This window comes from Callithrix jacchus, chromosome 22 (genome assembly GCF_049354715.1).
Source record: "Callithrix jacchus isolate 240 chromosome 22, calJac240_pri, whole genome shotgun sequence".
Classification (NCBI taxonomy): domain Eukaryota; kingdom Metazoa; phylum Chordata; class Mammalia; order Primates; family Cebidae; genus Callithrix; species Callithrix jacchus.
The window spans coordinates 7,215,536-7,240,651 of NC_133523.1; the positions used below are offsets into that span (position 1 = coordinate 7,215,536).

A 25,116-nucleotide genomic window follows, 5' to 3' on the forward strand; every position below is an offset into this window, starting at 1 on the left:
AGAGAAAGAGGAAGTTGGAGTCAAAGTCCCCTTCCCTGCCCCTCTCCCTCTCTATACCCTCCTCAGACACCCCCGGCCAGCCTAGCTCCAGCTCTGTCTCCTTGGCAGCAAGTCAAGGGGTCTCCCGGCCACCCTTCCCTCTACTCACTGTCCCTGGGGCCTGGCTGCTGGCCCAAGACCCCAAAACAAGAAAGTCTGGGATCTCTTGTCCCCATGCCACCCAGATGCCAAGTTGAGCTGTCTCCTCTAATTTATCACCCCAGCCCTAGGTGGGAACAGGAGGCAAATCTCCCTGGGGACAGAGGCAGGCAAGGAGGAGAGGATGTCCCTGCTTTCTCCCTCGAGCTGTTGTGGCTTTCCCTCAGTGCCCAAGGAGGGGATGTCACAGGGAGGTTCTCATCCCCTTCCCTGCCCTCCCCAAGACACCTTTACGGAAACCATCGAGAGTCTCACGTCAATGAATGGGCTGAGCTATCGCCACCTCTGCCCGAGGCTTCCCTGTTCCATCAAGGGCCAAGTTCACACCCTCTTCCTCCATGCAAGGAACTGTCCCCCTCCTCAGTGCATGTAGCTCTCTCCTTTCCTGGGACTCCCAGAGCAAAGTGTTACAGACCAAAAGGCTTAGAGCCACAAGGATTTGTTTTTATTTTACATACGTACATATACATATTTTATAGAGGTGAGGTCTCACTATATTGCCCAGGCTGGTCTCAAACTCCTGGGCTCATGTGATCCTCCCACCTGGGCCTCCCAAAGTACTGGGATTAGAAGCATGAGCCACCATGCTCAGCCTTTAAATTTTTTTTTTTTTTTTTGAGACAGAGTTTCACTCTTGTTACCCAGGCTGGAGTGCAATGGCGTGATCTCGGCTCACTGCAACATCCACCTCCTGGGTTCAGGCAATTCTCCTGCCTCAGCCTCCTGAGTAGCTGGGGTTACAGGCACACGCCACCGTGCCCAGCTAATTTTTTTGTATTTTTTTTAGTAGAGACGGGGGTTTCACCATGTTGACCAGGACGGTCTCAATCTCTTGACCTCGTGATCCACCTGCCTCGGCTTCCCAAAGTGCTGGGATTATAGGCATGAGCCACCACACCCGGCCTAAATTTTTTTTTCATGGAAAATGTATTGAGCCAACGTTCTGGAGCCCAGAAGCCTGAAATCAAGATGTCGGCAGAGCTGTGCTCCCTCTGAAAACTAGGTCTCAGGATCCCTCCTTGCCCCTCCCTGGCTTCTAGTAGTGGCCTGCTGTCCTTGGTGTCCTTGGCGTGTCATTGCACATCTTCAGTCCCTGCCTCTCGGTCACATGGCATTCTCTGTGTGTCCCAGTCTTCCTATAACCATCTTTTTTTTTTTTCCCCCAGCCACCTACACAGAATCAGGGAGACATCTGATGATCTTATGAGGACACCAGTGATGCTGCGTGAGGGGCCGCCTACTCCAGCATGATCTCATCCTCACCGCCAATATCTACAATGACCCCATTTCCAAATAAGGTCCAACTGGGAGATATTGGGGATTAGAACTTCATATCTTTTGGGAGTTGGGGTGGGATGGCTGGCCCTATCAACTCTCCCTCCCCGCAAGGGGTCAGGCTGAGAAGCTGGAGGTGATTCTGGCTTCCATCCTTCCCCCGCAGGACCTGGAGGGGCCCCTGCCTTCCCCTGCTCAAAACTCTTCCCTGGGCCCCAGTTGTTCTCAAGACAAAACCCAAATATCTTAGGGTTGTGGAAGTGTTCTAAAATGGATTGTGGTGATGAATGCACAACTCCAAAGACCCTAAAAGCCATTGACTTATGCACGATACATAGGTCAGCGAGTTACACGGTATGTGAATTATGTCTCAGTAAAGCTGTTTAAAAAGGGGGAAGGGGCAGGGTGCGGTGGCTCACACCTAAAGTCCTAACACTTTGGGAGGCCAAGGCAGGAGGATCTCTTGAGCCTGGGAGTTCGATACCAGTCTGGGAAACATAGAGAGACCCTGTCTCTTTAAAAAAAAAAAAAAAACTCAGCTGGGCAAGGTGGTGTGCACCTGTAGTCCCAGCTGCTTGGGAGGCTGAGGTGGAAGGATCCCTTGAGCTCAGGAAGTTGAGGCTGCAGTGAGCTATGATCATGCCTCTGCCCTCCAGCCTGAGCAACAGAGTGACATCCTGTCTCTTTACAAAACAAAAAACAAAAATGGGGAGGAGAGAGAAGAGGAATAAAGGAATAGGAAAGGAAGAAATAGCCACACTCCTTCCTAGGGTCGCCTGTGACAAAACCATCCTGGTTTGCCTGTGACTGTCCTGTTTTTAGCACTGAAAATCCTGCATCTTGGCACTGGGATGGGTCAGTCAGACCTCAACCTATAGAAGTCTGACCCCTACTGCCCCCACCCTCCCTCCAGCCTTCGTAAGTTCATGGCCCCTCCCTTCTCTACTGGACATTGCTATGGGGCTGCTTCTAGAATTCCTTTAGGGATAACACCTAAAGGCTCCTTCTTCAGAGAGGCCCTCGGGAGTCACCCTCAATAAAGTCCCCTCCTACCCCTGCCTTTCCTGGTACTCACTGTCACATCAGTTTATTTCCTTTAGGGCAGCACTGATCCTCTTCTTGTCTTCTTTTCTTTTCTTTCCTTTGAGACAGAGTTTCGCTCTTGTTGCCTAGGCTGGAGTGCAATGGCGCGATCTTGGCTCACCGATTCTCCACCTCCCAGGTTCAGGTGATTCTCTTGCCTCAGCCTCCCGAGTAGCTGCGATTACGTAGAGGGTAGATCCCGTAAGTGCTGGGGCAGGAGCCAAAAGCCTCAGCCTATTTCTATATAAATAATGAAGAAAGTAACTAGAAATATGACTGTAGTAGTTATTAGCTATTCACATGTGATCTTAGTTATTCATAGGTGATCCTAATTCTTTGACTAATGCCTCTCAGGTCGGAAGTGTGAACCTGGAGAGACACTGAAAGGAATGACCCAAAGGCAACACGCTTTAAGCCCTCTGTCCCGCCCAAATAAGGGCAGCTGGAGGGCGCCTTAGAGTCAGAGCTGGGAAAGTGCCCACTGTTTAGCCAGCTAGGGAAGGAGCTGTCCACGATGGCCGAGACGTCTCCTTCCCCAGAGGAGTTAGGAGAAAACTCGGCTCCTCCAAGCTCTTGCGGTAGGCCTGATGCTGTCAGGAAGGCCCACAGACATCTGGGGGCTTACCTGTCTCTATGTGATGCTGTGTTTCAGTGGTCACGTTCCACGTCCACTTTCACATTCCACTTCTGCACCTGGTTCCTTGTTTCTCAGAAGAGATAATCAGTAAAAGAATATGAATCTTAATGTCTTTGTTCTTTCCTAACAAGTATGGAAAAGTGCTGATGCATTAGGCTCCTTACCTCGTCTCGGCTACCCGAAAGTCTTGAGCCGCTACCTGTATGACACGTGGTGTACTTGACCCTATCACTGCCACGCCCTGTCTACCCTGCCCCCAGTCCCCGACCACCAAGACCACGCCCTACTTGCCCTACCCCAGTCACTGACCACCAAGGCTACGCCTACCTACCCTGCCCCCAGTCCCCGACCACCAAGACCACGCCCTGTCTACCCTGCCCCCAGTCACCGATCACCAAGTGCCAAGGTCTGGGCACTCAGGGTCACTGCAGGACTCTGCGATTTGGTTGGCAGTGGATCCCCAGGCCCAAACTCTCTTTCCTCTGTGTCTCATGTCTTCTATTTCTACAATTTCTCATCTCCACACCAGCAGAGAGGGGCTCACAGAACCCTATAGTGCTGGACCCTACAAGATTACAGACATGCACCATCACACCCGGCTAATTTTGTATTTTTAGTAGAGATGGGGTTTCTCCATGTTGGTCAGGCTGGTGGTCTCGAACCTGAGCAACAGAGTGACACCCTGTCTCTTTACAAAACAAAAACAAAAATGGGGAGGAGAGAGAAGAAGGAACAAAGGAATAGGAAAGGAAAGGAAAGGAAGAAATAGGTGATTCGCCTGCCTCGGCCTCCCAAAGTGCTGGGATTACAGGCAGGAGCCACCGCACCTGGCCGCATTAATCCTTTTCTATCTCCCTCAGGCCTCTGGGTCCCCCAGGCCCTATGTCCCATGTAAATGGCAGGGGCTTGGTACCTTTATCAACACGACCGCGTGAAGGAACCAGCTCAGACCACCAGGAGTCTATTTGCACACATACCTCCCAGCCACTGAAATTTCGAGTGTGGATGCGTGTGTGTTTGCCAGCATTTGAGGGTGTCACTCTCCCCATGTGTGTATCAGCATGTGAATTCGATTGTTGGCTCATGAGGGTAAATGTGGCTGCACCCGGAAGAGAGTAAGACTGTGACAAGCGCTCCCTGGGGACAGGCTCCTGGCTGGAATCCCAGGAGGCTCACTCGTCGTGGCCTTGGATTAGGGATCCCGCTAAGCCTCGGTTTCCTCCTCGGCAGCGCACTCCAGGTCGGGGGCACGGGCAGGACTGAATGACAATTACATCCAGGTGTCTGCACACAAGAGGTCTCCCATTCTCCTGAATCCATCAAAAGTTATCCAAGCTGCTGCTGCTTCTACGCTTTGAAGTACAGAAGGCAAGTGGGTCAAGATCCCAGACCCAGACAGTGGCGGCCTTGTGGCTTCGAGTGTGCACGGTGTATCTTGCCAACAAGAAACAGCCCGGGGACGCTGGAGGGGTTATTGCTCTGCGATTCTGCTTCGCACGCAAGCCAGGAAGTGTGTGTCTGAACTCCCATCTGTGAGCGTGTCGTCGAGGTGTGCCCCTCCAACGACTTCGTGCTCGGCAGCGCGGACGCACCTGCCCGACCTCCCCGCGGGAACTCAACTTCCTCGGCCTGGGCGAGAACCAACGGCGGGGTGGGGCCAGGTGCGCAGGGGGCGGGGCCAGGGCCCGCGGGGCGGGGTTCACGTGGGTGACGCGCGGGGCCACGCCCCCACCTTGGGACAGACCCGGAAGCGGCGGCGGCGCCCCTCTGGGAAGATGGCGCCCTCGGGGCTGAAGGCGGTGGTGGGGGAAAGTGAGTGCCTCTCCGGGGCCGGGCTCTGGCGTCCCCTGGGGGGCGGGGGGCGGGGGCACACGGGCTCTGGGACCCCGGGGTCGTGGCGTCTGGGAGTTCTGGGCCAGGCTGGGCGCTCCAGCAGCTGATCCTCGAGGGGACGGGCGGGGACGGGCGGGGACTGGGGCCCCAGTTGGACGTCCCTGCTCTGCAGTGCCGGAGCGGAACAAAATTGGGGGACCGGACTCCGGGGATCCAAAGGGGACGGGTAGAGAGTGGCGTAGGCTGGGGCTCAGACTCCTCAGCCTCCTAGAATACCTGCCGGGGCAGGAGGGTACAGCTTGATACCCACACTAGGATTTCTTGAGCCGGACAAAGCTCAGGAATTGGATTCTTGGGACCCCCCGGGACTCTGATCAGCGATCCCAGAGGCTATGAGCGCTCAGGGTACGTGTCCAGGCCCCACAGGGGTGATGTAGGGGGCGCCTTCCTCCTTGCCCCATCCCCAGGAGCCTCTTGAAGCTGGAGAAGCCAGTCGTCCAGGCCTCACGAGACCCGGTTCTTGGGGGAGGGGTGGAGGGCGTCTCCTTCTCCACCCGGGGAGTTCCGGCCTCAGCTGCTTCTTCCGCCCTGGCCGCCCTGATAACAGTGGACATGACACAGTGGACGTGGCTGGGCGGGGCCACCCCGTTACTTCTTTCCTCTCCCTCCTCTAGGCAGGGCAGTCGGTGGCTCAGACCCCCTTAATTGGGGGAGATTGGAAAAACAGTGATTTCATTTTACAGATGAGAAAACTGAGGCCGGAGGTCAGTGAGATAGCCACAGCTAGGCATGCCTCAGCTGGGAACCAGGGGTCCTACATTTTAGACCAGGGTCAGGGGACTGGCTGAAACTAGTGAGGACAGCAGGAAAACTTGAGATAGTAGGTGGAGAAGCCCATAGCCTAGTTCTAGAGGCAAATAGAGCTGTAGATGATCCTGGCTCTCCACTTTTCATGCATCTAAAACGTGTTATTGAGTGGCTACTTTTGCCCAGGCACTCTGCCATTTAGGCACTCAGGATGCTTAGGTGAATTGCATGTTGCCTAAGAATCTGTTCCCTGTCTGTGAATTGGAGGTGACCCCAGAAGCCACCTAACAGAACTGCGGGGTAAAAATACGTGTTTCCCATGCAGTGTCTCGTGTCTGTAATCCCAGCACTCTGGGAGGCTGAGGCAGGAGGACTGCTTGAGGCTAAGCGTTTGAGACCAGCCTGGGCAACATAGCAAGACCTCATCTGTACAGAAATAAAAATAAATTAGGTGTATGTGGTACACACACCTGTAGTCCCAGCTGCTCGGGAGGCTGAGGTGAGAGAATTGCTGGAGCCCAGGAGTTGGAGGCTGCAGTGAGCTATGATCACACCACTGTACTTCAGCCTAGATCACAGAGTGAGACCCTCTTCTCTTTTAAAAAAAAAAGTAGGCTGGGTGCAGTGGCTCACGCCTTTAATCCCAGCACTTTGGGAGGCCAAGGCGGGCAGATCACGAGGTCAAGAGATCAAGACCATCTGGCCAACATGGTGAAACCCTGTCTCTACTAAAATACAAAAATTAGCTGGGCGTCGCGGTATGCACCTGTAGTTCCAGCTACTCACGAGGCTGAGGCTTGAACCCGAGAGGTGGAGGTTACAGTGAGCCAAGATGGCACTACTTCACTCCAGCCTGGCACCTGGTGACTCAGTGAGACTCTGTCTAGAAAAAAAAAAAAAAGTAAATGTGAATTAAGATGGGGGTTCAGCCCCAAGGCTGAGAAGACTTAGGGCAGTGGTGGGACCAGAGAACCAGCATTCTGACCCCTCCCCTCCCTTCCCTGCAGAAATTCTGAGCGGAGTTATTCGGAGTGTCAAGAAGGATGGGGAGTGGAAGGTATGGGCAAGGCAAATGCCTCGGTACCCAGAGGTAGCCCCTGATCAGGCCCATGGGGAGCACCCTGAATGTGGAGACCCTGAGAACTGCCTGTCCACAGGGATGGAGTTGGGTGAATGGGTCCTGGGTCCTCCTGCCCAGCCAGCCCTTGAAACTGCCCCCCCACTGCCTTGGCCCCTCCTGGGGCCAGCTGTGGCCTCTTCCGCCTGCTTCTCCATCCATCTGTCCATCCATCTGGACAGGTGCTTATCATGGATCACCCAAGCATGCGCATCTTGTCTTCCTGCTGCAAAATGTCAGACATCCTAGCTGAGGGTATCACCAGTGAGTAAATGTGTCCCCAGTGAGATGGGACCTGAGTGTGGGACCCCCTGAATGTGCCCTGTTCCCAGGGTGCAGTACTGGAGTGTAGGATCCCCTCAAATCGTCCAGAACACCCAATTATACAGCTCTCTGCTGCACAGACAGCCCGGATCATGTGACCAAGTACATTTCCTAAATGTTGCAAGCTGACCTCGGGAGCCCATGGATTTCAGACCTCCCCTGCAGGACTCCTTGGCTGCAGTCCCTTCCTGACCATGCAGCCCCTGCATGGAGCCCTGTGTGGGACTCCCAGGGTGGACTCTGGATGTGGGGCCCCAAGAATGCAGAGCCTTCGATGGGTGATCCCAGGAGGTGCCCCAGTCACTTTGCCATTGAGGGAAAGGTGCTGAGGGAGCCTATCCTCCAAGAACCTCAGTTTCCCTGTCTGTAGAACCCCCAAGTGTGCAGAACCCCAAGTGTACAGAACCCTCCCGTGTGGCTCTTACTGGGTGACCCCCTAGGTGTGTTTCTCCTGCTGTCGCCCCTAAGCATCCAGCCCTCCTCCCCAAGCCTTCAACTCCCCACACCTGAGACTCCCCATGTGGCCCTGCCTGGATGCCACCCACCCGTGTCCCTTCCTTTATTCCTCCCAGTTGTTGAAGACATCAACAAACGGCGGGAACCCATTCCCAGCCTGGAGGCCATTTATTTGCTGAGCCCCACAGAGAAGGTGCCTACACGAGTGAGCGTGTGTATGTTCGTGCATGCGTGTGTATGTGAGTGAATGTGTGTGTGTGTGCGTGTGTACATGTTTGTGCATCTGTGTATGCGTGTGTGCATGTGTGCCCATGTGGATGCTGGTGTGCACATATGCATGACCCTGTCTATCCATGTTTGCATATGGTGGCAGATGGGCAGTGGCTGGGAGAGGGGGGCAGACAACGAGGCTGCGGGTGTAGGCTCAGGCCCAGAGAGTGACCCACCTTCCCCAGTCGGTTCAGGCCTTGATTGCAGACTTCCGGGGGACCCCGACCTTCACCTACAAAGCGGCCCATATCTTCTTCACCGACAGTGAGTGAGGGGAGCCCATGCTGTCAGGGGCTGGGGCGAGGAGATGTGGGGGCTGCTCTGGCCTGATGCCCCCCTCCTGCCTCACCCCAGCCTGCCCTGAGCCCCTGTTCAGTGAGCTGGGTCGCTCTCGTCTGGCAAAAGTGGTGAAGACATTGAAGGAGATTCACCTTGCCTTCCTCCCCTACGAGTCCCAGGTACGGCCCAGGCTCCTCCTGGGTAGGGGGTGGGGGTCTGTGACCAAATGTCTCGTTCCCTCAGAAACAGATACTGAGGCTGGGCGCTGTGGGAGGCCTGGGCAGGAGGATCACTTGGGGCCAGGAGTTTGAGACCAGCCTGGGTACAGAGCAAGACCCAGTCTTTAAAAAAAAAAAAAGTGGTATGCATCTGTAGTCCCAGCTACTCAGGAGGCTGGAGTGGGAGGATTGCTTGAGCACGGGAGGTCAAGGCTGCAGCGAGCTATGATTTCACCACTGTGCTCCAGCCTGGGCAACGGAGCGGAGATCCTGTCTCAAAAACAGATAAATGAGTGGAGGTTGGCGGGGCGCGGTGGCTCACGCCTATAATCCCAGCACTTTGGGAGGCTGAGGCAGGTGGGTCACGAGGTCAAGAGATCATCCTGGTCAACAAGGTGAAACCCCGTCTCTACTAAAAATACAAAAATTAGCTGGGCATGGTGGTGCACACCTGTAGTCCCAGTTACTTGGGAGGCTGAGGCAGGAGACTTGCTTGAACCCAGAAGGCAGAGGTTGCGGTCAGACGAGATCATGCCATTGCACTCCAGCCTGGGTAACAACAGTGAAACTCCATCTCAAAAAAAAAAAAAACAGATCAATGAAGTCCAAGGAGCACTTGCCTTGAGTTCTGTCCCGCTGGGCCCCTGCAGGGGGCAGCACAAAGCACACCACAGGGTTGTACAGCCCGCCTAAGGGATAGGGGCTGGGGTATTTATCCACTGACTCGCCAGTTCCTCCAGGCATTGGTTTGGGGGTCACCTGGGCCCCTGCCTACAAGTTAGCAAACCAGGCTTCAGGGACCAGGTGGCGGCAGCAGGAATTAGGGCAGGTGTGCACCTGCAGCGGCGACCCTGGCACATCTCTCCCCCTCCCCATCCAGGTGTTCTCCCTCGATGCCCCCCACAGTACCTACAACCTCTACTGCCCCTTCCGGGCAGGGGAGCGCATGCGGCAGCTTGAGGTGCTGGCCCAACAGATTGCCACACTGTGCGCCACGCTGCAGGAGTACCCGGCCATCCGCTACCGCAAGTGGGGACCCCATCCTGCCCCACCCCGATGCCGTCCCCCCCACCTTGAATGTGTGCAGCACCTAACCTTTAACCTCTCTTCTGACGCTAGCCCTCACCCTGGCCCCTAACTCCCACCTTAACCCCATCCTTGACCCCATACCTGATGATGTCCCCCCGTGTCTGACCTCCCCACCAGGGGCCCAGAGGACACAGCCCAGTTGGCCCACGCTGTCCTGGCCAAGCTGAACGCCTTCAAGGCAGACACTCCCAGTCTGGGCGAGGTGAAGGGGCATGCTGGGGAGGTGAGGGCACGTGCTGGGGAGGTGAGAGGCAGCTCCAGCTGGCTTAGGGTCAGTGGCTCCTTCCTACCCCAATGCCCACCCCAGGGCCCAGAGAAAACCCGCTCTCAGCTGCTCATCATGGACCGGGCAGCCGACCCCATCTCCCCACTGCTGCATGAACTCACATTCCAGGCCATGGCCTATGACCTGCTGGACATAGAGCAGGACACATACAGGTCTGCAGACTTGGAAGCCATCCCCACCCTTGCCACACACCTAGTTCCCGGTCAGCTCCCCTGACCCCCAGGCTCCCTCCTCCCTCCCCAGATATGAGACCACTGGGCTGTGTGAGGTGCGGGAGAAGGCCGTCCTACTGGATGAAGAGGATGACTTGTGGGCGGAGCTTCGCCACATGCACATCGCGGATGTGTCCAAGTGAGTGCACACGGGGACCAGGTCCCCCCATCCCCCACTGTGGGCCTGGTCGTGGCTCTGGGATCCCTGGCTGCTGCCAGGCATTCGGCCCTTGTGAGCGCCCCTCAACGTGACTCCAGACTGGCCTCCAATTTCACCCACCTCCCCATATGCCCCCTGAGTAGGCTTACCCATGGCCTAGTGCAGGGACGCAGGGCCCCTGGCTCCGGCTCTTCCCCCCGCTAACCTCACCCCTCCCCATCCTCATGGCCAGGAAGGTCACAGAGCTCCTGAAGACCTTCTGTGAGAGCAAGAGGCTGACCACAGACAAGGTAGGTGCAGACTGGGGTCACCACAGGTGCTGCTGGAGAAAAGCCCCTCCCCATGGGGGCAGGGACATAATCGGGATTTCCAGCCTGGAGTGGGTCCCAAGTAGGCATGGCCTGCCCCCCTCCCCCAGTCCCTGACCTCTTTCCCCTGCCTCCCCAGGCCAACATCAAAGACCTGTCCCACATCCTGAAAAAGATGCCGCAGTACCAGAAAGAGCTGAACAAGGTGCGCTCGGGTGGGCAGGCAGCAGGGATACTTTGGCCCCTCAAGCCCAAGCTCTGCGTTCTGCCTTGACTTGGCCTTCTAACCCCCTTAATCCCACCCTGCACCCCGCAGTATTCTACACACCTGCATCTAGCGGATGATTGCATGAAGCATTTCAAGGGCTCGGTAGAGAAGCTGTGTAGCGTGGAGCAGGTGGGGAGGGGCCGAACTGTAGAGATGGGAGACCTGGGGGAGGGGCAGGGCTTGTGGGGTGGTGGAGGGGCCTTGGAGAGAGGTGGGACCTGGGTGAGTGGTGGGGCTTTGGAGAGAGGTGGGACCTGGAGGGGAAAGGGGGTTCTGGAGATAAGTGGTCCTAGGATGAGGGTGTGGCCTGTGCATAGGTGGATAGGGCACTGGAGAGGTGGGACCTGGATGAGGGGCAGAGCCTTAGACAAGTGGTCCCAGGTGTGGCCTGTACATAGGTGGGTGGGACTTTGGAGAGATAGGCAGGACCTTGGACAGATGGGACCTGGGTGAGAGATGGAGCCTTGGGGAGGTGGGACCTGGGTAAGGAGCAGGGCCTGTGGAGAGACTGTCCCTGGACAGGGGTAGGACCTTGAGAGACCTGGTGTTGAGATGAGGTAGGACCCGAATGTCTTCTCACCAAGGATCCTGGGGACTTCCCTGGCCCGCCTACCCCCGGGGACGTCCCTGGCCCGCCTCTCCTGTCCCATTCCCTGACACATAGTGGCCGGTGGACGGCTGACCCCATGCCTGTAGGACCTGGCCATGGGCTCCGACGCGGAGGGGGAGAAGATCAAGGACTCCATGAAGCTGATTGTGCCGGTGCTGCTGGACGCGGCGGTGCCTGCCTATGACAAGATCCGGGTTCTGTTGCTCTACATCCTCCTTCGGAATGGTGAGTGGGGGCTGCGGGGCATCAGGATGCCCCCATTCGCCAGCATCTCCCACGGTCTTGGGAACCATTGAACCCCACAGCTCTCCCCGTGTCATTTCCAGTCACTGGCCTCACCAACCCCCCACAGCTACCCTCTGGACCCAGGGACCCTCCTCCATTGGCTTGGGGATTCCTCCACTGAGGTGGGGGCCCCCTGCTGATGCGGACACCCCCACATCTGTGATTCCTACAGATGTGGGGCTCCCTCGTCTCACCTAGAGGAGCCCGTCATCTATGCCCTCTAGGTTCCCCACTCTTGCTCACATTAGCCCAGGGTCTTGAGGCCCTCCCCACTGCAGGATTCACCCATCCGAATCCTGGGCGCTCCTCAGCCCACCCCAAAGTCCCCTAAACCCGGGAACCCACTTGGCCACCACCTCCACCCCACCCATCCCCGTGTCCCAGGCGTGAGTGAGGAGAACCTGGCCAAGCTGATCCAGCATGCCAATGTGCAGGCACACAGCAGCCTCATCCGAAACCTGGAGCAGCTGGGAGGCACTGTCACCAACCCCGGGGTATGCCAGGAGTGGGTGGGGGGGAGACCTCAGTCGAGGGTGCGGGGCACAGCCAGGGCCCTGCCAGTCAAGAGGGTGGGTGGTACACAGGCTTGGTGTGGTTCCTGGGGGACCCAAAGCAGTATGTCTGGTCTGGTCTGGGGCCCAGAGGATATGGGAGCCTTCCCCAATCCCAGCTCACAAGGTAGGCAGGAGGAGGGAGACGTGGGTGCTGCTGTGCTGGACTCCGAAGTGGTGCAGTGCAGGGCCGATGGTCTGAGTCCCAGAGGCAGGGAGTAGGGTCCCCAGCATAGGGGTGATGACACACTGTGTACCTTGGCTCCCGGGGTCTCCGAGGGTCCCCCCCACCCATCCACCTCCCACACACAGCCACTTCCTGTGCGTGCTTGACTCCGATGAGCCTCTCTCCTGTCTCTCTCTGGCCTTGTGTCCCCCACTTCCCTGACCCGTCCCCATCTCTCCACCATCTCTCATCCATCTCACTGTGTGCTGTTTCTCCATGTCCATCTCTCTGTCTCTTACCTTCTCCCGACCTTCCCCTTTCTCCCGGTTCTGTCTCGCTCCCCTCCCCTGTCCATCTTTCCTATTCATCTCTGGTCCCTCTCTGCCTTCATACCTTGTCCCACTGCGTCTTATCTCTCTCCCTATCTCTGTCTCTGTCTCTCTCCTCCCCTTCTCTCTCTCCCGCCTCCTCCTCTCTCTTTATGCCTCCTTCTCTCTCTTTCTGTCTGTCTCTCTCCCACCTTTTCTCTCCCCCCCACTTCTCTCTCTCTGTCTCTCTCTCCCTCTGATTCTCTCTCTTTGGCTCTCTCTGGCTGTCTTTCCCTTTTTCTCTGTCTCTCTCTCTCTGTTCCATTTCCCTGTCTTTGCCTGCCATCCCTCACCCCACCAGCCACACCAGGCCCAGGCCCTCTGTGACCAGCTTCCTTCCCCTCAATGCTCCCTCGGCCCTCCCTGCCCCACCCGTAGGGATCAGGGACCTCCAGCCGGCTGGAGCCAAGGGAGCGCATGGAGCCCACCTATCAGCTGTCCCGCTGGACCCCGGTCGTCAAGGACGTGATGGAGGTACTGGGTGGGCAGGTTGGGGGGGGGCCCAGTTCTCTGCATCAGTTGGTAGCTCAGCCTCCCCCTGCCTGAGGCGCTAAGCCTCAGGGCTTAAGGGCAAATCCTCATTGCTGGCATTCCCTTGGCACCGATCTGCTCTGCTGAGGGGGGCACCGAGCCCGCAGCTGAGGAATTGGGGCGACAGCAGGGCCTGTGCTGGGGAGCCTCACTTCCTTCCCACCCGCCTCCGCCCTCTCTAGTCTGTTCCCCTGCCCCCCAGGAGCCCCCCACCCCAGTCCTGGCCTTCCCAGGATCACAGGGCAGTAACATCCAATGGTGACTGGCTAGGGCCTGGCTTCCTGACGTCTTCCTTGTCCCTCTAAGAGCACCGGCCCCTCACTCTGCCAGAGACCTGGGCTGCATCCTCCCCATGGACCTTGAATACCTGGACTCCTGGGGCTCCAAGGGACTGAGGGCCCAGACTCTGGGGTCCAAAGGGCTAGGAGTATTGACTAATGGTCCCTAAGGGCCAGGAGGTCCCCAGGGAATTATGGGTCTAGATTTCTGGGTCCCTAAGGAGTTATGAGACTAGATTTGTGGGTCCCCAGTGAGTTATGGGTTTAGATTTCTAGGTCCTCATGGAATTATGGGTCTAGAATTCTGGGTCCCCAATGGACTAGAGGCCTGGACTCCTGGGTAGCCCACGGGTAGGAGGTGCAGATGGTGGTTGGTGTCGCCAGGATCTTGGCCCTGAATACCCTGTGGAGGCACTCCTCACCCTGGGCCTATTGCCTGGAGCTCCTCCCCTCACCCTCCCTCTTGGCTGCCAGGACGCTGTGGAGGACCGGCTGGACAGGAAGCTGTGGCCCTTCGTAACCGACCCCACCCCTGCAGCCAGCTCCCAGGCTGCTGTCAGGTGAGGTCTGGGGCCGCCCCCGCCCAGGCCCAGGTCCATGTTAGGTGGGTGGCCTGGCGGTGGTGACGGTCTCCTGCCTGGACTTTCTGCCCCTGCCCCACACAGTGCCCGCTTCGGTCACTGGCACAAGAACAAGGCTGGCATAGAGGCCCGGGCAGGCCCCCGACTCATAGTGTACGTCATGGGCGGCGTGGCCATGTCGGAGATGCGGGCTGCCTATGAGGTCACCAGAGCCACCGAGGGCAAGTGGGAGGTGCTCATTGGTAAGTCATCAGGACGGGGACCCTGGGGCTCTGGGGCTTGGGTTCCTGGGGGTTCGGGGGCTCTGGGGCTCAGGTTGCTGGGGGTTCGGGGGCTCTGGCGCTCGGGTTCCCCGGGGGCTCTGGGGCTCTGGCGCTCGGGTTCCCGGGGGTTTGGGGGCTCTGGGGCTTGGGTTCCTGGGGGTTCCCGGGGGTTCGAGGGCTCTGGCCTTTGGATCCCCTGGGGTTCGGGGGCTCTGGGACTCAGGTTCCCGGGGGTTTGGGGGTTCTGGCGCTCGGGTTCCTGGGGGCTGGCCTTGTATACTCAAGGCTTCTAGACTCGAGTCCTTGGCATCAGAAGCCTGGTTTGCTGAGGGACAGGGACAGATCTATACCAGCTGGGACCCTGGTGGGAGCCTGTCAAAGACTGAGGCAGCCCCCCGCCACCACCACAACATCCCCAAACCTCTGCTCCTGCCCAGGGTCCTCACACATCCTCACCCCAACCCGCTTCCTGGATGACCTGAAGACGCTGGACCAGAAGCTAGAGAATGTTCCCTTGCCCTGACCCCTGGCCCCTGCCCCCTACCCCTCTGTTTCCAGAGCAATAAAGTCTTCCTGTCTTTCTGCCAGCCAGCACCCACCTCACTTTCTTTCCACGGGAGCCCTTGGGAGTTGTGCTGAGCCAGGCCTGTGCCCCTATTATCCTCTCAGAAGGAGAATTTGCCTCCCCCTGCCCCCGAGGGCCTCAAACCCTCATGGAGGTTAAGAACTTGGACTCTTCCGTGCACTTTGAGAGGCCAGTGCTGGTGGACCACTCAAGGTCAGGAGTTCGAGGCCAACCTGGCCAATATGATGAAACCGCATCTCTTCAGATCTCATGAGACTTGAAATTTTAAAAAAAGAAATCCCATCTCTACTAAAAATACAAAACAACTAACCAGGTGTGGCTGCAGGCACCTGTAATCTCAGCTACTTGGGAGGGTGAGGCAGGAGAATTGGTTGAATCCAGGAGGTGGACACTGCAGTAAGCCAAGATCGCACCTCCACACTCCAGCCTCGGGGACAAAGCAAGACTCCTTCTCAAAAAAAAAAAAAAAAACAACTTGGACTCTCGTTTGAGTATCAGCTTAAAGATTTTCTAGCAGTAAGGCCCTGGCCAACATACGGGGTTCCCCATTAAAAACAGGGAGCCCAAAATAGCAGCTGCTTTGCAGAGGAGAGAATGGAGATGGCGCAGGAAGGCTGACAACGTGGAAGCGTGACGGCTTGACAGCTGCTGCTACTCCATTTTCGCTGGAACTAGTTAATATCGTTATTAACAAGCAGAATGGACCCTGGAGCTCCAACCCCCCAGAACTGTCCCAAGGGGACCTGTAGACTCCTGATGCCAGGAGTCGTGTTCTGCTTCTGGTGTATTCACGTGATGCACACAACAAACTCCCTTGCTTTCTCCTCCCAGCCCCACTGTGCCCGGCCTCCCTCCTAATTTTGAGGTTACAGATCTTTTTGAGAATTCAGGGAAATCTAAGGACACTCACCCCGGAAAAACTGCACACACAATTCACAGGTGAGGGCTGAGGAAAATGCAACCCCTCTGATTCAGCAATTCCATGATTAAGATTTATCCGAATTTCCCACCAGGGCAGAGATAGATGAGCAGAGTTGTGAAGGGGATGAGGTGTGGGAAAGAAAGTAGGTCGGCCGTGGACCCCTGGGGTCTGCCCGCCCTGGATATGCCTTGGCAGGGCCTCAGCAGGGACGTGTTTTAACTTAACAGGAGGCACAGGGAGTGGGAGGGAGGTGATTTTAATGTTTAAAACTTAAGCTCAAGGTCGGGCATGATGGCTCACACCTGCAACCCCAGCACTTTGGGAGGTTGAGGCCAGAGGATTGCTTGAGGCCAGGAGTTTCAGGCAAGCCTGGGCAACATAGCAAGATCCTAAATATATGTATTTTTGAGACAGGGTCTCACTGTGTCACCCAGACTGGAGTGCAGTGGCACAATTTCCGCTCACTGCAACCTCTGCCTCCTGGGTTCAACCGATTCTCCTGCCTGTCTCCCAAGGAGCTGGGACTACAGGAGCATGTCACCACACCCAGCTAATTTTTGTATTTTTAGTACAGACGGGTTTTCACCATGTTGGCCAGGCAAGTCTTAATCACTTAACCTCGTGATCTGCCTCCCTCGCCCCCTAAAGTGTTGAAATTACAGGCGTGAACCACTGCGCCCGGCCGATACTCTTTGTAAAAAAAATCTGAAAATGTAACCACGTCTAACTGGGTAGTTACTTGACACAAAAAAAATTATCTTTTCTAGATTAAGAAGAAAGAAAAAGAAAAATATTTAAACTTGGCTTCCTGGGAAGCCACAGTTTCGCTAGGGAACCAGCTTGTCTACGCACGCGCTGCGAGAGCGCCAGGGGGCGCTGCGGCGCAATTTCCGCGTTTCTTTGATCATCCGCGTCTGTAACTGGAGATGCGGTGACCCTAATTAGAGACGACAGGGAAGTAGGTCAGGGGTCATTCCGTGGTTCTCAGCAGAGATAAAAGTCTGTTGCTTAAACCGCCTCTGCCCCTACTTACCCAGATGATGTAATGTCTTAACACTAAAGGCAAATATTGAGTCTACAAATATTTATGTGTCCCTGTGGGCGGCGGCAGCTGACAATATCAGGCCCTAACAAGCATGAAATCAAGCCCCCTCAGCACGCGTTATTTAGATCATCAAAACCCTCCTGTGAGGATCGCTGGAGCCCAGGAGTTCGAGGCTGCAGTGAGCTGTGATTGTGCCACTGAACTTCACCCTGGGCGACAAAGAGAGACGTTGAGCTTAAAAAACAAAAACAAAAAAATACAAAAAAACGGCGTGGTGGCTCCTGCTTGCAATCCCAGCACTTTGGGAGGCCGAGGTGGGCGGATCATGAGGTCAAGAGATCAAGACCATCCTGGCCAACATGGTGAAACCCCACCTCTACTAAAGATACAAAAATTAGCTGGGTGTGGTGGTGTGCACCTATAGTCCCAGCTACTCGGGAGGCTGAGTCAGGAGAATAGCTTGAACCCAGGAGGTGGAGGTTGCAGTGAGCAGAGATGGTGCCATTGCACTCCAGCTTGGGATTTTGTCTTAAAACATAAATAAAAAATAAAATAAAATAATTAGCCAGATGTGGCGGCACTTGCTTTTGGTCCCAGCTACTTGGCAGGCTGAGGTGGGAGGATTGTTTGAGCCCAGGAGATTGAGGCTGCATTGAATTATGATCTTGGCACTTCACTCCAGCCTAGGCAACAGAGTGAGACCCTGTCTCACTTAAAAAAAAAAAAAATGTAGAGTAAAAAAGTTGTTAGCGGCCATCAATTATTTTGTTTGTTTTTGAGATGGAATTTTGCTCTTGTTGCCCAGGCAGGAGTATAGTGACACAATCTTGGCTCACTGCAACTTCCACCCCCCGTGTTCAAGCAATTCTCCTGCCTCAGCCTCCCAAGAAACTGGGACTACAAGCATGTGCCACCACACTGGGCTAATTTTTGCATTTTTAGTAGAGAAAAGGTCTCGCCATGTTGGCCAAGCTGGTCTTGAACTCCTGACCTCAAGTGATCCACTTGCCTCTGCCTCCTACAATGCTGGGATTATAGGTGTGAGCCACCACCTCCAGCCATCAATTCTTGATTTAATAATCTCTTGAAGGATTATGTCCAACGTTATCATTCCTTCCACTGGAATTAGCTATGGCTCTTCTGAAAAAAAAAAAAAAAAACTTTCTGCTTCCCCCAGGAACTAGTTGGTTTGTACAGAAAGTGACAATGTGATACATTGACTTCTGTATTCTTTGTGGAATGGCCTGAGGCAAGTGGTCACATGAGCTCAGCAGAGGAGCCTGGAGTGGGCACAGCCCTGAGGAGCCTGTGTGGCCACATTGGAAGCATATAGGAGGTACCCAGGAAAGATTGGCTGCCATAATAATCATGATCTAATTTACTATAGTAAAAGTAAATTTATTACTAATTATTATCATTCACGATTATGACTGCTGGGCGAGAACAATAGTGATCTCATGTATATGTGTGCATTACAGGGTGAGAGTTCTCCTTCCTGTGGTATACAGAAGATTCTACAAAAGAAACTCATTGAAATAGTGAGAGGAGGGCTGGCTCATGCCTGTAATCCCAGCACTTTAGGAGGCTGAGGTGGGCAGATCACCTGAGGTCAGGAGTTCAAGACCAGCCTGGCCAACATGGCTAAACTGTCTCTACTAAAAATACAAAAATTAGCTGGATGTGGTGGCAGGTGCCTGTAATCCCAGCTACTTGGGAGGCTGAGGTGGGAGAATTGCTTGAACCCAGGGGGCAGAGGTTGCAGTGAGCTGAGATCACACCACTGCACTCCAGCCTGGGCAATACAGTAAGACTTTGTCTCAAAATAAATTAATCAATAAAAAAAATACATGAGAGGACCGGTGCAGTGGCTCATGCTGCTAATCCCAGCATTCTAGGAGGCCTAGGTGAAATGATCATCTGAAGCTAGGAGTTTGAGACCAGCCTGGGCAACATAGCAGGACCCCTGCCTCTACAAAATTGTAGCTGCCCCTGGTGGTGCATGCCTTTAGTCCCAGCTACTTGGGAGGCTGAGGCAGGAGGATCACTTGAGTCCAGGAGGTGGAGGCTGCAGTGAGCTGTGATTGCACCACTGCACTCCAGCATGGGTGACAGCGCAAGACCTTATCTCCAAAAAACACAAGGGTCCAGGGTAAATTAAAGCTGAGGGCTGGGCCAGGAGCAGTGGTGTTAGCGACCCTGTCAGAGAAGCTGGGGAAAAAGGAAGCAGTGTTGGAGACCTGCAGAGGAGGCTTCATGGCCCCAGACAGGAAAAGGAGGTGATGTAACTCAATGAGCCAAGGAAATTTCATGGAAATAAGAAAGGTGCCAAAGAGAGGACACCCAGGGTGGGGTGGGGACCCAGACATGGAGGGGAGCTTCCCTTTAGTTTTTGTAAAGTTGCTCAAAAAACTTAAAACCCAAGTTGGCCAACAGCGCTGCAAGAACACTGTGAAAAGGTCTCTGGGTGAGGAAATGGCCTGCGAGAGCGGCGGGGCTCCAATCTCACTGGGTGAGGAAACAGCCTGCAGGGGGGGGGCTCCAATCCCACTGGGTGAGGAAACAGCCTGTGGGGGCGGGGGGGCTCCAATCCCACTGGGTGAGGAAACAGCCTGTGGGGGCGGGGGGGGGCTCCAATCCCACTGGGTGAGGAAACAGCCTGCGGGGGGGGGCTCCAATCCCACTGGGTGAGGAAACAGCCTGCGGGGGGGGGCTCCAATCCCACTGGGTGAGGAAACAACCTGCGGCGGGGGGGAGGCGGGGGGCTCCAATCTCACTGGGTGAGGAAATGACCTGCGAGCGGGCAGGCTCTGCTCTGCTGGGATCAGAGGCGACACTCTAGGGCTGTGGGTGGGCCGGCCAGAACAGCGAAGCCCTGGCACACAGAGGCTCTGTTTTAGTTCTTTCATTCCCTTTCTTTTGTTTTTTTTTTAGACAGAGTTTCGCTTTTTTGCCGAGGCTGGAGTGAAGGAATGTGATCCCTGCTCACTGCAACCTCCAGCCCCTGATTTCAAGCGATTCTCCTGCCTCAGTCTCCCAAATAGCTGGGATTACAGGCACCTGCCACCACATCCAGCTATTTTTTGTATTTTTAGTAGAGATGGGGTTTCACCATGCTGACCAGGCTGGTCTCGAACTCCTGACCTCAGGAGATCCACCCACCTCGGCCTCCCAAAGTGTTAGGATTACAAACATGAGCCATCGTGTTCATCCTCTTTTTCTTTTCTTTTCTTTCTTTTTTTTTTTTGAGGCAGAGTCTCACTCTGTCGCTCAGGCTGGAATGCAGTGGCACAATCTCAGCTCGCTGCAGCCTCTGCCCCCCGGGTTCAAGTGATTCTCCTGCCTCAGCCTCCCAAGCAGCTGGGTTTACAGGCAGGTGCCACCACACCCGGCTATTTTTGTATTTTTAGCAGAGAGAGGCTTTTGCCATGTTGCCTAGGTGAATCTCAAACTCCTAATCAGGCAGTCCACGCACCATCAGCCTCCTTCATTCCCTTCTGTGATGACTGTCTCTGTCTCTATTGGAGGGTGGGAAAGTCCTGGATAAAAGAACGAAGAGCAGGCTGAGCATGGTGGCTCACAACTGTAATCCCAGCACTCTAGGAGGCCAAAGCAGGGGGGTAGATCTCCTGAGGTCAGGAGTTCGAGACCAGCCTGGTCAACATGGTGAAAGCTCATCTCTACTAGAAGTACAAAAAATAGCTTCAGCCTGGGTGGGAGAGTGAGACTCTGTCTCAAAAAAAAAAAAAAAAAAAAGGCCAGGCAAGGTGCTCACACTTCTAATGCACTTTGGGAGCCTGAGGCGGGTGGATCACGAGGTCGAGTTTGAGACCAGCCTGGCCAAGATGGTGAAACCCAGTCTCTACTGAAAATACAAAAACCAGCCGGGCAGTGTCGGGCACCTGTAATCCCATCTACTTGGGAGGCTGAGGCAGGAGAATCGCTTGAACTGGGGATGTGGAGGTTGCCATGAGCACTGCTGCACTCCGGCCCGGCAACAGAGTGAGGCTCCGTCTTAACAAGAACAGCAAAAGAACCCTTTGTTCAAATAAGGCTTCAAGGACAGACGTATAGTGACAGAGGGGAGAACAAGCTGATAGCAGTTACGAATTTTCAGAAGGAAAACAGTTGCCGGGGAGGCAGAAAAATCCTCTCTGTGGCTTCAAGGAACAAAGAGGACATTTCCTTTGGGTCTTTAGGAAACCCCTTTCTTCCAACTATAATTTATTATTATTTTTGAGACGGAGTTTCGCTTTTGTTGCCCAGGCTGGAGTGCAATGGCGTAATCTTGGCTCACGGCAACCTCCGCCTCCCAGGTTCAAGCGATTCTCCTGTCTCAGCCTCCAGACTATAGTCGGGATTACAGGCACCCACCACCATGTCTGGCTAATTTTTGTACTTTTAGTAGAAATGGGGTTTTATTATGTTGGCCAGGCTGGTCTGGAACTCCTGACCTCGGGTGAACTGCCCACCTTGGAGTCCCAAAGTGCTGGGTTACAGGCTTGAGCCACTGCGCCCGGCCCATCTCTAATTTAAATTACAAGTATTTGGCCCGGCACAGTGGTGCATGCCTGTCATCTGTGCACTTTGGGAGACTGAAGAACAAGGATTTTGGCAACATCTGCCAGGATCAATTTTTTGAATTAACTGGTAGGGAGTGGTGGTTGCGTGTAGTTCCAGCTACTCAGGAGGCTGAGGCAACAGGATCTCTTGAGCTCGGGAGTTGGAGGAGGCAGTGAGCTCTAATGGCACCACTGCACTCCAGTATGGGAGACTGAGACTCAGTGAGACACCATCTCTAAAAAATAACGATAAATAAATAAATATGTATGTGGTGGTGATGGTTACAAGACTGTGCCGAATTTTACTATATATAAATGCTAACTTAATAAAACCTGATTTTTAGGAAACAATCCTTGGGGAAAACAAAATATAGAGCAAGCAAGTAGACAAATTTGCCAAAATGCATCAGACTCCATAACAGCAAACCAAAGACTGCCTGTTCTCACTTATAAGTAGGATCTAGGCTGGATGAAGTGACTCACGCCTGTAATTCCAGTACTGTGGGAGGCTGAGGTGGGTGGATCACCTGAGGTCGGGAGTTCGAGACCAGCCTGATCAACAAGAAGAAACCCTGTCTCTACTAAAAACACAAAAAATTTGGCGGCCGTAGTGGTGGGTGCCTGCAATCCCAGCTACTTGGGAGGCTGAGGCAGGAGAATCACTTGAACCTGGGAGGCGGAGGTTGCGGTGAGCTGAGATCACACCATTTTACTCCAGCCTGGACAACAAGAGCAAAACTCGGTCTCAAAAATAAATAAAGTAGAATCTAAACCTCAGGTACTCATGGATTTAAAGGTGGCAATAATGGACTTGGGACTACCAGGGAGCGCTGAAAAAAAGGGGCATGGGGATTGAAAAACTAACTGTTGGCCGGGCACGGTGGCTCACCTCTATAATGCCAGCACTTTGGGAGGCCGAGGCAGGTGGATCACGAGGTCAAGAGATCAAGACCATCCTGGTCAACAAGGTGAAACCCCGTCTCTACTAAAAATACAAAAATTAGCTGGGCATGGTGGTGCGCGCCTGTAGTCCCAGCTACTCGGGAGGCTGAGGCAGGAGAATTGCTTGAACCCAGAAGGCGGAGGTTGCGGTGAGCCGAGATCATGCCATTGCACTCCAGCCTGGGTAACAAGAGTGAAACTCTGTCTCAAAAAAAAAAAAAGAAAGAAAGAAAAAAGAAAAACTACTGTTGAATACTGTGCTCACCATCTGGGTGACAGAATCATTCATACCCCAAACTTCAGCATCATGCAATATACTCAGGTAGGAAACTCGCACAGGTGTCCACTAAGTGGAAATAAAAGTTGATACAAAGGGCCCTGGGCGCAGTGGCTCATACCTGTAATTCCAGCACTTTGGGAGGCCAAGGTGGGCAGATCACTTGTGGCCAGGAGTTCGAGACCAGCCTGGGCAACATGTCAAAACCATGTCTCAACTAAAAATACAAAAATTAGCCGAGTGTGGTGGTGGGTGGCTGTGGTCTCAGCCACTCAGGAGGCTGAGACAGCAGAATCACTTGAACCCGAGAGGCAAAGTTTCAGTGAGCCAAGATCGTGACACTGCACTCCAGCCTGGGCAACAAGAGTGAAATTGTCTCAAAAAAAAAAAAAAGTTGAAAAAGGAAAACAATGTATGAAACCAAATGCATAAGATAGGCACGTTCTACTGTATATAAATTACACATCAACAAAATGGATTTTCCAAAAATTACTGTTTCTGGGATTTTATGAGATAGCATTAGGTACAAAATTGAGGTCAGTAGAGCTCAATTTTACTGGTAGAAATCAGAGGAAGGATTTTCTTTCTTAGAAGCAAATTAAGCCGGGTGTAGTGGCTCATGCCTGTAATCCCAGCACTTTGGGAGGCAGAGAAGGGTGGATCACGAGGTCAGGAGTTAGAGACCAGCCTGGCCAATATGGTGAAACCCCGTCTCTATTAAAAATACAAAAATTAGCTGGGCATAGTGGCATGTGCCTGTAATCCCAGCTACTTGGGAGGCTGAGGCAAAAGAATCACTTGAACCCAGGAGGCAGAGGTTGCAGTGAGCTGAGATTGCGCCACTGCACTCCAGCCTGGGCAACAGGAGCAAGACTCTGTCTCAAAAAAAAAAAAGAGAGAGAGAGAGAAGAAGAAGAAGGAGGAGGAGGAGGAGAAGAAAATTAAGGGGCATATTGCCTTTTCCTGCTACTGAACCAAGAATTTTCTTTTTTTTTTTCTTTTTCCTTTTTTTTTTTTTTTTTTTTTTGAGACAGAGTTTCACTCTTGTTACCCAGGCTGGAGTGCAATGGCGCGATCTCAGCTCACCACAACCTCCGCCTCCTGGGTTCAGGCAATTCTCCTGCCTCAGCCTCCCGAATAGCTGGGACTACAGGCAAGCGCCACCGTGCCCAGGTAATTTTTTGTATTTTTAGTAGAGATGGGATTTCACCATGTTGACCAGGATGGTCTCAATCATTTGACCTTGTGATCCACCTGCCTCGGCCTCCCAAAGCACTGGGATTACAGGTGTGAGCCACCGTGCCTGGTCCACCAAGGGTTTTCAAACAGTGTCCCTAGGGAACCCTAGGGGTTCCATGGCCACTCTGCTTTCTCCTCAACCTGTAATCACAGCTGCCCACTTCTTTTGTGTCACTCAAAAGGTTTTACCCCAAGAGTTCTGTGACCAAAGGGTTTGAAAATCAGGGTTCTCAAAAATGATATTTTTTTCTTTTCCTTTTTCGAGATGGGATCTCGCTCTATTGTCCAGGCTGAAGTGCGGTGATGCCATGATAGCTCACTGCAGTCTCAGCCTTCCTGGGCTCCCGTGATCCTCACACTCCAGCCTCCTCAGTAGCTGGGACTACCAGCATCGACCACCACATCTAGCTGATTTTTTTCCATTTATTGATTGATTGAGAACGGGGCTCACTCTGTCACCCAGGCTGGAGTGCAGTGGTGCAATATCAGCTCACTGCAATCTCCACCTCCTGGGGTCAAGCAATTTTCCTGCCTCAGGTTACAGAGTAGCTCGGATTACGGGCATCTGCCACCATGCCCAGCTAATTTTTGTATTTTTAGTAGAGATGGGGTTTCGCCATGTTGGCCAGGCTGGTCTTGAACTCTTGACCTGAGATGATCTGCCTGCCTTGGCCTCCCAAAGTGCTGGGATTACAGGTGTGAACCACCGCACCTGGCCCTTTTCCTTTTATCTTTGTAGAGATGGGGTCTTGCTATGTTGTCCAGGGTGGTCTCAAGCTCCTGGTCTCTAGCCTTAGCTCCGACCCTCCTGCCTCAGCCTCCCCAAGCACTGGGATGACAGGCGTGAGCTACTGCACCTGGCAATAACATGGTTTCTGTCTCTTTCTGAGCTATGCTTTGTCCAGGGTGTGCCAAAGGGTAGCTCCAGGAAAGACAGATGTCCTGTCTTTTTTTTTTGAGACAGAGTTTTGCTCTGTCACCCAGGCCAGAGTGCAATGGCACGACCTTGGCTCACTGCAACCTCCGCCTCCTGGGTTCAAGTGAGTCTCCTGCCTCAGCCTCCTGAGCAGCCAGAACTACAGGCATAGGCCAC

The 25,116-nt window shown here is 54.1% G+C and overlaps 1 protein-coding gene and 2 long non-coding RNA genes across 8 annotated transcripts; 2 read left to right on the top strand and 1 right to left on the bottom strand.

The window, feature by feature from the left end:
• The first annotated feature begins 1,363 nt into the window (after positions 1–1,363).
• LOC144580834 (uncharacterized) lies at positions 1,364–4,181 on the top strand. Its single transcript, XR_013531040.1, has 3 exons — positions 1,364–1,496; positions 2,626–2,701; positions 4,054–4,181. It is a non-coding gene; the product is annotated as an uncharacterized LOC144580834 (long non-coding RNA).
• On the bottom strand, positions 2,595–4,307 carry LOC144580833 (uncharacterized). 2 transcript variants are annotated; one of them, XR_013531039.1, is made up of 3 exons: positions 4,171–4,307; positions 3,182–3,263; positions 2,595–2,731 (listed from the first exon to the last, which is right to left on the bottom strand). It is a non-coding gene; the product is annotated as an uncharacterized LOC144580833 (long non-coding RNA). The 2 variants fall into 2 exon arrangements; XR_013531038.1 differs by having other exon boundaries at positions 4,107–4,240.
• A 626-nt stretch (positions 4,308–4,933) lies between these two features.
• On the top strand, positions 4,934–15,040 carry STXBP2 (syntaxin binding protein 2). 5 transcript variants are annotated; one of them, XM_078360402.1, is made up of 20 exons: positions 4,934–5,005; positions 5,342–5,431; positions 6,841–6,890; positions 7,133–7,214; positions 7,847–7,923; positions 8,186–8,264; positions 8,355–8,458; positions 9,378–9,526; positions 9,704–9,788; positions 9,894–10,024; positions 10,116–10,223; positions 10,477–10,534; positions 10,692–10,757; positions 10,869–10,949; positions 11,517–11,655; positions 12,100–12,209; positions 13,179–13,274; positions 14,084–14,169; positions 14,275–14,432; positions 14,891–15,040. In XM_078360402.1, the coding sequence occupies exons 2-20, from the start codon at positions 5,419–5,421 to the stop codon at positions 14,974–14,976; spliced, it is 1,758 nt and encodes a 585-aa protein (XP_078216528.1). In that variant the 5' UTR covers positions 4,934–5,005; positions 5,342–5,418; the 3' UTR covers positions 14,977–15,040. The 5 variants fall into 5 exon arrangements, with proteins under 5 accessions (XP_078216528.1, XP_008985358.2, XP_008985361.2 ...); XM_008987110.5 differs by lacking the exon at positions 5,342–5,431; XM_008987113.5 differs by lacking the exons at positions 5,342–5,431; positions 10,869–10,949.
• Positions 15,041–25,116: the final 10,076 nt, after the last annotated feature.

Bases quoted from the DNA above. Each gene is read 5' to 3' on its own strand.
- STXBP2 (XM_008987110.5), top strand. From the start codon at position 4,969: ATGGCGCCCTCGGGGCTGAAGGCGGTGGTGGGGGAAA. The intron at 7,215-7,846 runs GTGAGTAAATGT...TATTCCTCCCAG, and splicing joins CCTAGCTGAGGGTATCACCA to TTGTTGAAGACATCAACAAA. The intron at 13,275-14,083 runs GTACTGGGTGGG...CTTGGCTGCCAG, and splicing joins TCGTCAAGGACGTGATGGAG to GACGCTGTGGAGGACCGGCT.